This window comes from Eucalyptus grandis, chromosome 7 (assembly GCF_016545825.1).
Source record: "Eucalyptus grandis isolate ANBG69807.140 chromosome 7, ASM1654582v1, whole genome shotgun sequence".
NCBI classification, from domain to species: Eukaryota; Viridiplantae; Streptophyta; class Magnoliopsida; order Myrtales; family Myrtaceae; genus Eucalyptus; species Eucalyptus grandis.
The window spans coordinates 26,970,166-26,980,301 of record NC_052618.1 but is presented as its reverse complement, the minus strand read 5'-3'; the positions used below and the strand labels follow the sequence as shown (position 1 = coordinate 26,980,301).

The 10,136-nt window shown below is 38.9% G+C and overlaps 1 protein-coding gene across 1 annotated transcript; it reads right to left on the bottom strand.

The window, feature by feature from the left end:
• Positions 1-419: 419 nt before the first annotated feature.
• On the bottom strand, positions 420-10,136 carry LOC104453205 (prostaglandin reductase-3). The gene is made up of 18 exons (XM_010067724.3): positions 9,876-10,136; positions 9,457-9,630; positions 9,181-9,362; positions 8,870-8,975; positions 8,643-8,719; positions 7,330-7,417; positions 6,792-6,981; positions 5,786-5,912; positions 4,997-5,077; positions 4,756-4,857; positions 4,519-4,614; positions 4,263-4,337; positions 3,278-3,397; positions 2,263-2,391; positions 1,671-1,748; positions 1,411-1,497; positions 1,023-1,109; positions 420-899 (listed from the first exon to the last, which is right to left on the bottom strand). Exons 1-18 carry the CDS (start codon positions 9,928-9,930, stop codon positions 849-851), a joined length of 1,905 nt encoding a protein of 634 aa, XP_010066026.2. The 5' UTR covers positions 9,931-10,136; the 3' UTR covers positions 420-848.

Genomic DNA, 10,136 nt, shown 5'->3' with positions numbered 1-10,136 from the left:
TGTTATAAATTCAAAAGTGAACAGAACTGCAGAGTTTATCATCCCTCTTTGCTTCAATGAGGTAATGACTTGATCAATAGCATGCTGTGTGTAATTGCGAATGCCTTCCACCCTCAATACACGTACCATGCGCTCTTCCAGTCACAGGAGTGTAACTACTTTGATATTTTGACAGGTGGAAAGTGAACAGGAGTGCGACGCGTTCCTGCTATGTGCTAGGGCATTGATTGTCATGGGAGCAGTATGTATCAGTAGTATTCTATCTGAAATTAACAGCAACATGCTTGCTTTTTGCACCATCAAAGTTGTACAAGACACATCTTTCATTGTGTCTGAAACATCCTAAGTTATTTTGCGGTTAATCAGGCGGTGCGGGTAATTAACGTCACTAGCTTTTTGAACACCAAAAGCATTATGTAGGAAAAATAATCAAACAGTGATCTACCATGTCATTAATGCCCAGCTGAACAAAAAACAGGGTGTTAAATGGGACACTTCAACTGATCTGTTTACATCAAAAATGATGTTTTCTTACATTGTAATCATTTGTGCAACGGTTCTGTTATGAGAATGACCACAAAAGGATTGTCAGAATATCTAAAGGTGTCTTACCAGCTTTTGTCGCCTGGCAAAAAGCCATGGGCAATTCATATTTATCACTTCAATTCCTTTGTTGCCTTTTGGTTTTTTCTGCTGAAGGTTGACATTCATTTTCTCGAGGTCTCTTACTGCAGTTCCCTAATAATCGCTTGGAAGGATGTGCAATCTGAGTCATTATTTCAAACAGATCCCTTTGTAATTCACTTTGATGGTTATTAACGAAACAATCAAACAGCCTTGATCAGACTTCACAGTCTTGCTACTTGATCAGTGAAAGTTGGATCTATGCAGACCACCACCTGGAATAAGATTTTGTTCATATTCACAAAATTTATTATGCATCAAGAAAAAAAAAACAAAGTAATGAAATTTGCAAATGATGTGCCCAAAATATCCATAAAATTCGTGGAAAATGAACATACCTTGCCAATACTTTTACCAGAATGAAGATGCTCAACAGCATCTGCCACAGCATTGAGACCCACAAATCTCTTTGGGTCGATGGCCACCTGCATTCAGTTAGAAGATTAAGTCTGGGCGAACTTTGAAATTCAGCAGCGATAGCAACTTAGGCACAGAGATAATCATCCAACTGATTCTACAGATTTAGTTTGGCAGCGACTTTTGGTAGGGAATTGGATATCAAAATAAGGCTGAAGGAATAAGATAACAGGAAAGTAAGGGCCTTGCATTGTGCGAAAGGCACAGATATCTACAATTAATGAAATGTAAGTTCAGCATGATCTATGATGAAAGAGTCCGGTCTCACCAGTAAAAGAAACGTTAAAAAAAGAAGAAGAAGAGCAGTACCTTGAGTTGTCCTCTGGAATAGAGTTGAAAGAGTCTATCTAGATGTTCTTGCCAGAAGTGACTATATTGTACCAGGAAAAAACCAGCCTGCCAACATTGTCAATATCATATTATACACTTCAAGGGGAGAAAGGCATAAACAACTATAGAATTCACAGTCCATGCTTATTCCTGATATATAGTTGGCGCATCACCAAGAGCAAGATTATTGCAGTAGAGTACAATCACTGTCCTTTACGCAGTAGTATTATCAAACATACCACAGTTTGGCTTTTAGCCAGAATTTTCTCGCACAGTCCAGGGTAATTATTTGGTGTCCATCCATGCTCTCCTTGATACTACAATCAAAGTAGTAATTTTGTACTGGTTAAAAATTATGTACAACTGTCAATAGGTAATACTCAAGCATGAAGAATGTTAGAACAGTATGCATATTGAGGGAACAGAACGCAACAACAGGAGACACTGGAGAAAAACCATACATGCATGTTGATAGAAAACATGTAGCACTTGCTACAAAGACTCCTTGCACAGTCTTCTTTATTTCTATAGCATCTCTAACCAATATTCCTCATTATACAAAGCAAAACATCTTCATGTCTGTCTTGTGACCCTCTGCAGCACAGAAATGTGATCGCAGTAGAACTTCTACCATGCATTACGACCACAAGACTCATACAAAAACTTCAGAAACCTAACTTTCCTTTCATTGGTATCTCACTGAAAGTGAGCAAGAATGTAAAAGCTTCCACACAGCCTAATCGAGATAACTAAGTTTGACATTGGAACTGCTGGAAACTCATGATAAAAGATTGGGCCCAGATGGATGTCAACAACATAAGGATGCAATACCTGAGAAATCATGCCAATTACAATCAATCGTCCAAACATGGCCAAAGCATTCAAGCAAAGATCAAACATTTCCCCACCAACAGACTCATAAGCTATGTCAACACCTTTTGGAAATTCCTTCTTCAAAACCTGTAAATTTGGAAAAGATAGAGAAAAAGCTCATTACATAATCTTTTATTTGAGTATCATGCATTATCTTGTAAATCATGATAAATGAATTCATTTTAAATGAAAGTTCACAAAAAAACTAAATCCAAGAGGAGAAAAAAATGCAGAAACCGGTCTAGACTCCAAACATAATCCTACAAGAATTGTTACAATATAGAGAATAGTAATTAAACTGCATAAAGTTCATGCACAAGGGAAGGCTGCAGCTAGCTATTTGAGACATGGTATGAAATTACAAAAATGTCAAAGAGTAAACCATTCACTAAGGCACACTGTTGTTCACTTGAGGGTGTCCCGTATGAGAAAAAACAAGGTTCTATAACACCATCACCTTTTTATCTTCTGCACCTCTTTTAAGGATAGGAAAGTTGTAACATGAAAATGCGGATAATGTCAGTGGCATTCAGACGCCAGAGCCCAATGGAGGGGCAAAGACGACTTATTGACAAAAGGCTAAAGTTATTCTTTAGACGTTGAATAGGTGATAGGAATTGATCACAAATCCAGCCAAGTAGATCCATATCAAAAAGGATTCGCATGGAGGATCATGTAGTAGCACTACATTTCAAAAATAAAATGAACATTGAAGGTAAAGAGAATTTCCAAGGTTTCATGTACACATTAATTTTGCACGAGTAGATATGATAGTATCTGTGCATATGTGGATGAATATGCTCATTTAATTTTACCTAATCAATATAACTATCTACTGAGATGTGTGTGACAGTGAACTTATCTAGAAATAATTTGCTACACTACTTGAATGAATCAGGGTCTTTGATCTCAACCTCCACATTGTGTGCAAAAAGGAGAGTTGAACAGATGAGACAGATTTTAGGAGACATACAGTTTTGATGTTTTCAGCTTTATAATCTATCACACGATCGACTCCCAAATCCTTCAAAAGCATGGCCTTCTCCCTCCCTCCACAGGTTGCTACTACTGTATTTCCAGCAACTTTTGCAAGCTGAAATGGTCACCATAGACAAAGTGACTCTTAGTAGTGTAAAATTATGTGAGCAGTTGAGGAACATAGTTAAGCACACGCAATGTTGTGTTTAAGAAAGAACAGATTCTTTTCTTCTGGAAGAAAATGCTAACATATTAGAAACAATAATATCAGCAAGCTGCAGTTTAATTCTTCCCTTTTGGCAAACACGCGGAATCATGAATGCAAGGACACAAGGCTACATGCAAATATGCAAAAGCAACTTAAGTTAATTTTTTAATTCTTCTAAGTCTACAACTGGAAAGATCAATATATAACAATGGAAAATTAGACAACTAGATAGCCAGAATTCTGGATAACAATCACCTAAATTTGCAGGAGGGTATAATTTTTATTGTTCTTGACTACTCGGGACAGAAGGGTACATAAGCAAACCCCTATAGATACCGTATTATGATTAAACACATCACATTACCTGATCATGACAAGATCATACACCTACTAAAGAAAAGATTAGGAGTAACATTCAAGTAGACAAGCAAGCTTGGCAAGCATGTAGATAGAAAGCCAGTTAAGCAGACCTCTAAGAGCTAGATGTGACTGCAGGGTGTTCTTCAAAGTTTTTATTTCCAACTATCCTTACTTAACGACTCCCTAATTCATGGCGTCTTCTTCAGCACCTTTCACTTTAGTAAGTTACCGTATCAATAGACTAATCGTTGGACATCAATCAATTGAAATTATGTAAAAACACTACAGATAGAGGTCGTCATATCTCATTCCCTCAATACTGACCTCTGCAATCCTACTATAGTTGCAAAATCACATTGTCATAGATCTAATATTACTAATTTAATAGCATCAATCTGAATGAGAAACAGACCTGGACAGCAAATTGCCCAGTCCCTCCTGCAGCAGCTGTAACAAGAACTACTTTGCCAGATTCCATTTGTCCAGCCTAAATTTTCAACAAGAGCAAACGCAAATTTTAATATAGCATTGGAGACATGATCAGATGTCTGAAGGTAATTATCTCGATGTACTTAGACTAGAAAAATGACCGAAAGCAACAGCTCCAGCAAATAAAATTGCGAAAGGAAATAAAAAGCATAGTTTGCTATATTGCATAAACGTCCGACCTTTTCTAGTGCAATAGATGCTGTAAGCCCTGAAGTAAGCATGGCAACTACTTCTGGATCTGGCCTGGCCACTGAAAGGACATGTTTTGCCGGAACCTGAGAAAGATATCATATTTATTAAAATAAAACAGGGATCTCCATGTCATGAATTTGCAGTACCGAGAGGCGATGAAAGATATTAACCACAGTCAAAACCAGCCATTGACATTAAAATATCCCTATGGAATATAATTTTACCATTGTAAATTCTGCATAGCTTCCAAAAGTCATCAGTGCAGCAGGCATGCCAACTTTCAAGTCCTTGACAGAATCACCAACTGCAGCAATTATCCCCACAGCCTGCCATGTCAATCATGAAGATACCATTATGAGTATAACAAATATATGGTGCCACTAGAGGAACCACAAAACTATGCCAAGAAAATCAGCATTATTGGATATTGCAAAATGTGACAACAGAAATAGATTTTTCCCAGACCTCAAAGCCAGCATCAAAAGGAAGACGGGACCCAACATCTGCCTTTCCACCTTGAAAATAACGTCCCGAGCTGAAATTCACCTGTTTAAAGCATGATTTTTTTATTAAAAAAGCTAGAATGCTGACTCTATATCAAGTATTCACAATCGCTCCTAATATCTAACAGAGTCACACAGATCTAACAGTCTGGGGCCTGTCAGATAGTGATAATAAATATTAGCTAATGAGCAATTACTAAATGATGATATCTGGAGTTTTAATAAATTCTCTCTATTAAATACTGCACAAGAAATGTGCTAGCATCAGAAATACACATGGATTCTGTATAGACTTTGACATGCAAGCTGAATCCCGAGTCAAAACCTTCAAGTACATAACAACCTTCTGAAGTTGAAGAGAAAAAAAGATTCTTAGTAAAATAAAAAACCAGTTATACCAGCAAGCATCTCAAGAAATTGGAACACTAACTTTGGTGCCGAGTTATCAGTCATCTATCGACTCATAGGCTGGTTAAAGGATAACTTAGTTGGCTTGTATTAAGGGATTGTCCTACCAATTGTATATAAGCCACATTACAAAGATGCAATTTGCTTTTTGATGTTTACTACAGTAACATATAGAAAAGCTAAATTTCGAGTTGAAGTTTTAAGCATAGTTTTACAAAAGGATCAGCATACACAGAGCTATACATATGAGAAGAGGATGAGAAAGATTTACCTGAAATTAAAAGAATACCAATCATAAAGGATGAGAAAAAGCTAATTTTCTTAAAAGAAGCCTTGAACTTACATCACTCGCATTTACTCCAGCATATACGATTTTCACAAGGACATGCTGTGGTTCAATTGGCAACCTCAAAGGCGTTCGAATAATCCGGGTAGCATCGCGGAAATTGTGACTCAAGGTGTGAACCACGCTGAATATAAAAATTTAAAATACATCAATAGATCTTCCAATTGATAAAATGCTTATATTCCCAAACAAAATTTCTAAGTTGAAAGTACTTTGTTCCTCAGAAAGAGAAGCTTAAGAAAAAAATTCCATTCAGGATTCAATAAGAATACCAGATAATAAAACATGTTATTAACTAAAAATCTAAAATCCACTATAGAAAATTGGAACTAAAGGATCAACATAACCAGTATAACAGCTTACGGAGGGTGCTCCGAAACCTATTAATCCAAACATATAGAAGCGGAAAACCATCCATGGATGATTCTAAAGCATACTCAATTTTTGACCAATTAATAATTGCATAGATGCGGCTATTGCAGATTATAAATGTCTAGCCCATTAAAGCGTAGTAAGTCATTGCTTACAATTACTTTAGTCCACGGTTCACATCCACATTGAACATAGACACAGATCTTCTCTGCAAAAGCTGACTTCCTCTTTTGTGCATGTTTAAAGTAAAACAAGATAAATGGAGGATGGGAATGAAATCATTCTTAGCTAAGATATGTTTCAAGCTGTACCCATTACCCTAGTAATCGAACCAGGAAAAGAAAAGCTGTTATGATATAAAATGAAATAACATGGTCAAACTGTGAAGTTTGTTTAGAAGCCTCATAGAGATGGAAGACCATCAAACCTAAACTCATCATGGCAATTTGTAATGACGTACTGTAGCTGACAACTTCTGTTAAATAAACAGGAGAGGGATTCTCTAGAGTACCTACGTACCTACGGAATACCTAAGCAGTCCAGGTTTACGCTTTAAGAAGCTAAACACTACTCTGGTTGAATAGTTCAATTATGTAAACACAAACAGTAGCCCCAAATTATCTTCACTCACATTTTCTCAAAATTATTAGGAAGTTGCAAATTCACTGGTCCTTTGTACAAAAATCTTCTTGTGGAACTTGAGGATATCACTCGGTATTTTGCCTCTTCTGCTGCACTGGGCCAATATTGCATGCCACCACGCTTTGTAATCCATAGACATGAACCACCTTTGCTTTCATTGGTAATAAGTTCAAAAGCTCCTGGAAAGTGTAAGTGGACTAGCCATCAGAAGCGATCCCTTCTACATATGATAGCACATTTTTGGAGCAGGGTCCAATGAGTCCCTCACTAATCACGTATGGCAGTTCTTTAAATTTTTCTACAAATTTTGCAGTTGTACCAGTATGCATCTCTATAGTATATCTAAATCTTAATACAGAAACTTTAAATGCTCCAAAGTCCAGAGCAAACGACTCATGCTCAGAAAATTCGATTGCAGTAAAAGAGTGAATTTGTGTCAATCATACAAAAACTATTTTATATTTATTCATTTTGATTTAAAAGTCCGATAAGATGTAAAGCACGTGGAGAAGACTATATGGATGTACCTTTCACCACCATTTCCATAGGTACAAAGCCCCCTATCAAGTCTATAAAGTCAGAGTCCATCTTTAAGGCCATCTCTGTTCGAACAAACTGCATAAGTAGTTCAGGATTCAACCATTAAGCATCATACACAGCACAAGACATTTTCTGGAGCAAAGGAAATCAGGTCAGATTAAACTGGACTACAAAATTCTATGCTCCTTTTTATTGTCATAATAAAAACCAAATAAGTGAAATTTGAACATCAAAATTTAAGCTAAACCAACGATCAAACAAAGGGGCAGGTCACAGGGGAAGATAGCTTGATGCACATGCAATTCTCAACATTTTTCAGTAATGATTAAGCTTCCCATTGATCTACAGCATTAGGAGTAATGCAATTTACTAAAGATAATGCACCAAACAGTCACCAAAGCATCTCCTAGTAGACCAAATGACCAGCCTGAAGGAAATGAAAAGCAAGAATCAGTAAAGAAAGAAGGACTAGCTGAGATTAGTATATTATTTTACACCCTAAACGGATCAAGTACAACTGCTAACACAGTTTATTCCCTCAAAAGACCAAGTACAATTCCATATACTAGCAATGTTATCTTGAAGTTCCCTCCATAAATCAGCTCCAGCTTACAATTCTTTTCAGGCACTCCAACAGTGCTACGACTAGTTAAAAAGAAACACAGTTACATTTTTTTTTTTTTTTGCTTTCTGCTCCAAAAACAAGGTGTGAGGAATCAGACATATCGAACACTCAGACACAGAAACTATGTTAGGTATTCCTGGTAGAATAATGTTTCTCAATCACCATGATGAATTTATTTCATAAGGTGTTATTCAACATACAGAAACATAGCAGGACAACAGAAAGATCAACTTGCAAATTATTGGTCTTCCCCGATCTAGAATGAGTATTTAGAGAGATCATCTCTAGAGGATGACACTATCGAACATCAGAAGAAGAGTCATATACTCCATAAGGTCCACAGAAGTTTCTGGTCATCATGATACCCTTGCTTGAAATTAAGATTAATAAAGGAGAAATTTCTGATAAATTCGAGCAAGATTCGAGATTCATGAAGGCAATAGTTCCACCCGTAACAAATCCGGAATTGAGAGCAGAAAAATGAATCTTCAATTGATTAAGCACTTCAGGCGAAAAAACAAAGAGGAAGATGAATAATCATGTCATTAAAAGTGTCTATGTCAAGTACTGAAGACTTTCAAACAGCACGAGATAACCAATCAAAAGAAACAATCTTCCCGAGTTTTGATTACACTAGTACATCGCATCGCAAAACCTTCTAATTTAATACAGTACCTCCGGGCAAAGTACATTGATGCGAATTCCTCGGCGCTTGAAGGGTGCAAGGGATCTGGTAAACAAGACGACACCACCTGCAATGTTATCAAGTCTCTTAAAAATTGAAAGGTAGTATCACCAGAGGGACCCTTGTGCAGGAATTCCGTCAGATATATGTATATATATATGTAGCTGGGGAAACAGAATTAAAATTGAAAAATGAGAGGCAATAACTGAGAACTAACCTTTTGAGCAAGAGTAGATAGGATCAGGGTACATAGGGTAAAGACCTGAAGCAGATCCCATGTTTATTATAACACCAGGTCTCCCAGCAGATTCCATGGCCTTAACCTGTTAAGAAGTGCAGATCATTTTGTGCTACTTTCCTCATGGTAAAACAATATCCACTAGCAATCAGAATTGTCATTGCTCCCTCCAACCGAAAGACAAAAGAAAGAGAGAAAACAAGATGATAATCTCAGGCAAATAATAAAAAAGCTCGACTTGGTCACTGCAGCATCACCAAGCTAAGTGCTCGGAAAATATGCGGTCTTACCGCGAGGCGAGTGCAGTCGATGACGGCGACCAAATTCACGTTCAGCGCGTGCCGCCAGGATCGAGTCCCATCGGTCTGATCCTTGTGGAACGGGATCGGGGTAGTGATGCCGGCGCAATTGATGCAGATGTCCAGTCCCCCGTAGGTCGCGACATGCTTCTCGAAGGCGTTGACGACATCCCCTGCTCACCAAACAAGACAACATCCGTCACCACAATCTCCGTAAACCGGTGAATCCCAAAAAGCTTCATGAACAGAGAGAACAGGGCAACTCACTCGAGTTGGACACGTCGCATTTCACGAAGATGGCGGAGGGAAATCCCAAGCTGGAGTGGAACTTGGAATTCGCCTTCTCGACGAGGGAGGCCACTTCCTTTCCCCTGTCTTCCGAGAAGTCGACCACCGTCACGAATATCCCCTTCTCCGCGAGCGCTATCGCCAGAGCCTTACCTGAAGAACACCATCCAAAGCCAAAATCCCGATCAACGCTACTCAACGCGTAAGCTCGCGACGAGCTCAAAACACGTCGATCATGACGACGACATCGGCAGCAACATCAGAATCCAACGGAAACGAAAGCTCGGAGTCGATAGTCGGACCAGACCGATCGCCGCGAATCGAGTTCGACTGCGATCGACAGTTCCCCGGCGGCGGCGGCGGAGGCGAGACGAGCGGGGGAGAAGAGAGGTTTTTACCGATGCCGGAAGCTCCGCCGGTGACGAGAGCGGACAGGCCGGGCTTGAGCTCCATGGGTGCTCGCGCGGGGAGTGAGTGCTGCCGGCGTCCGACGACGTTTCGAAGACGAAGAAGAAGGAGGAGAAGAAGGAGAAGGTAGTGAAGAGAGCAAAGCAACCGTCGCTGACGATTCGTCGTCAGATCCAATGGCGGGAAAAACGAGGTTGCGGTGGGGTCCACCGGCGGTCGGTTGTTCGGCCGAAAAGGATGAGAAGGAACGA

Excerpts from the sequence above, each read along its gene's own strand:
- LOC104453205 (XM_010067724.3), bottom strand. The coding sequence starts at position 9,930 with ATGGAGCTCAAGCCCGGCCTGTCCGCTCTCGTCACCGGCGGAGCTTCC. Across the intron at positions 9,631-9,875 it reads CGGCGGAGCTTCCGGCATCG|GTAAGGCTCTGGCGATAGCG; the intron begins GTAAAAACCTCT and ends GGTGTTCTTCAG. Across the intron at positions 900-1,022 it reads CTGGTAAAAGTATTGGCAAG|GTGGTGGTCTGCATAGATCC; the intron begins GTATGTTCATTT and ends ATCTTATTCCAG.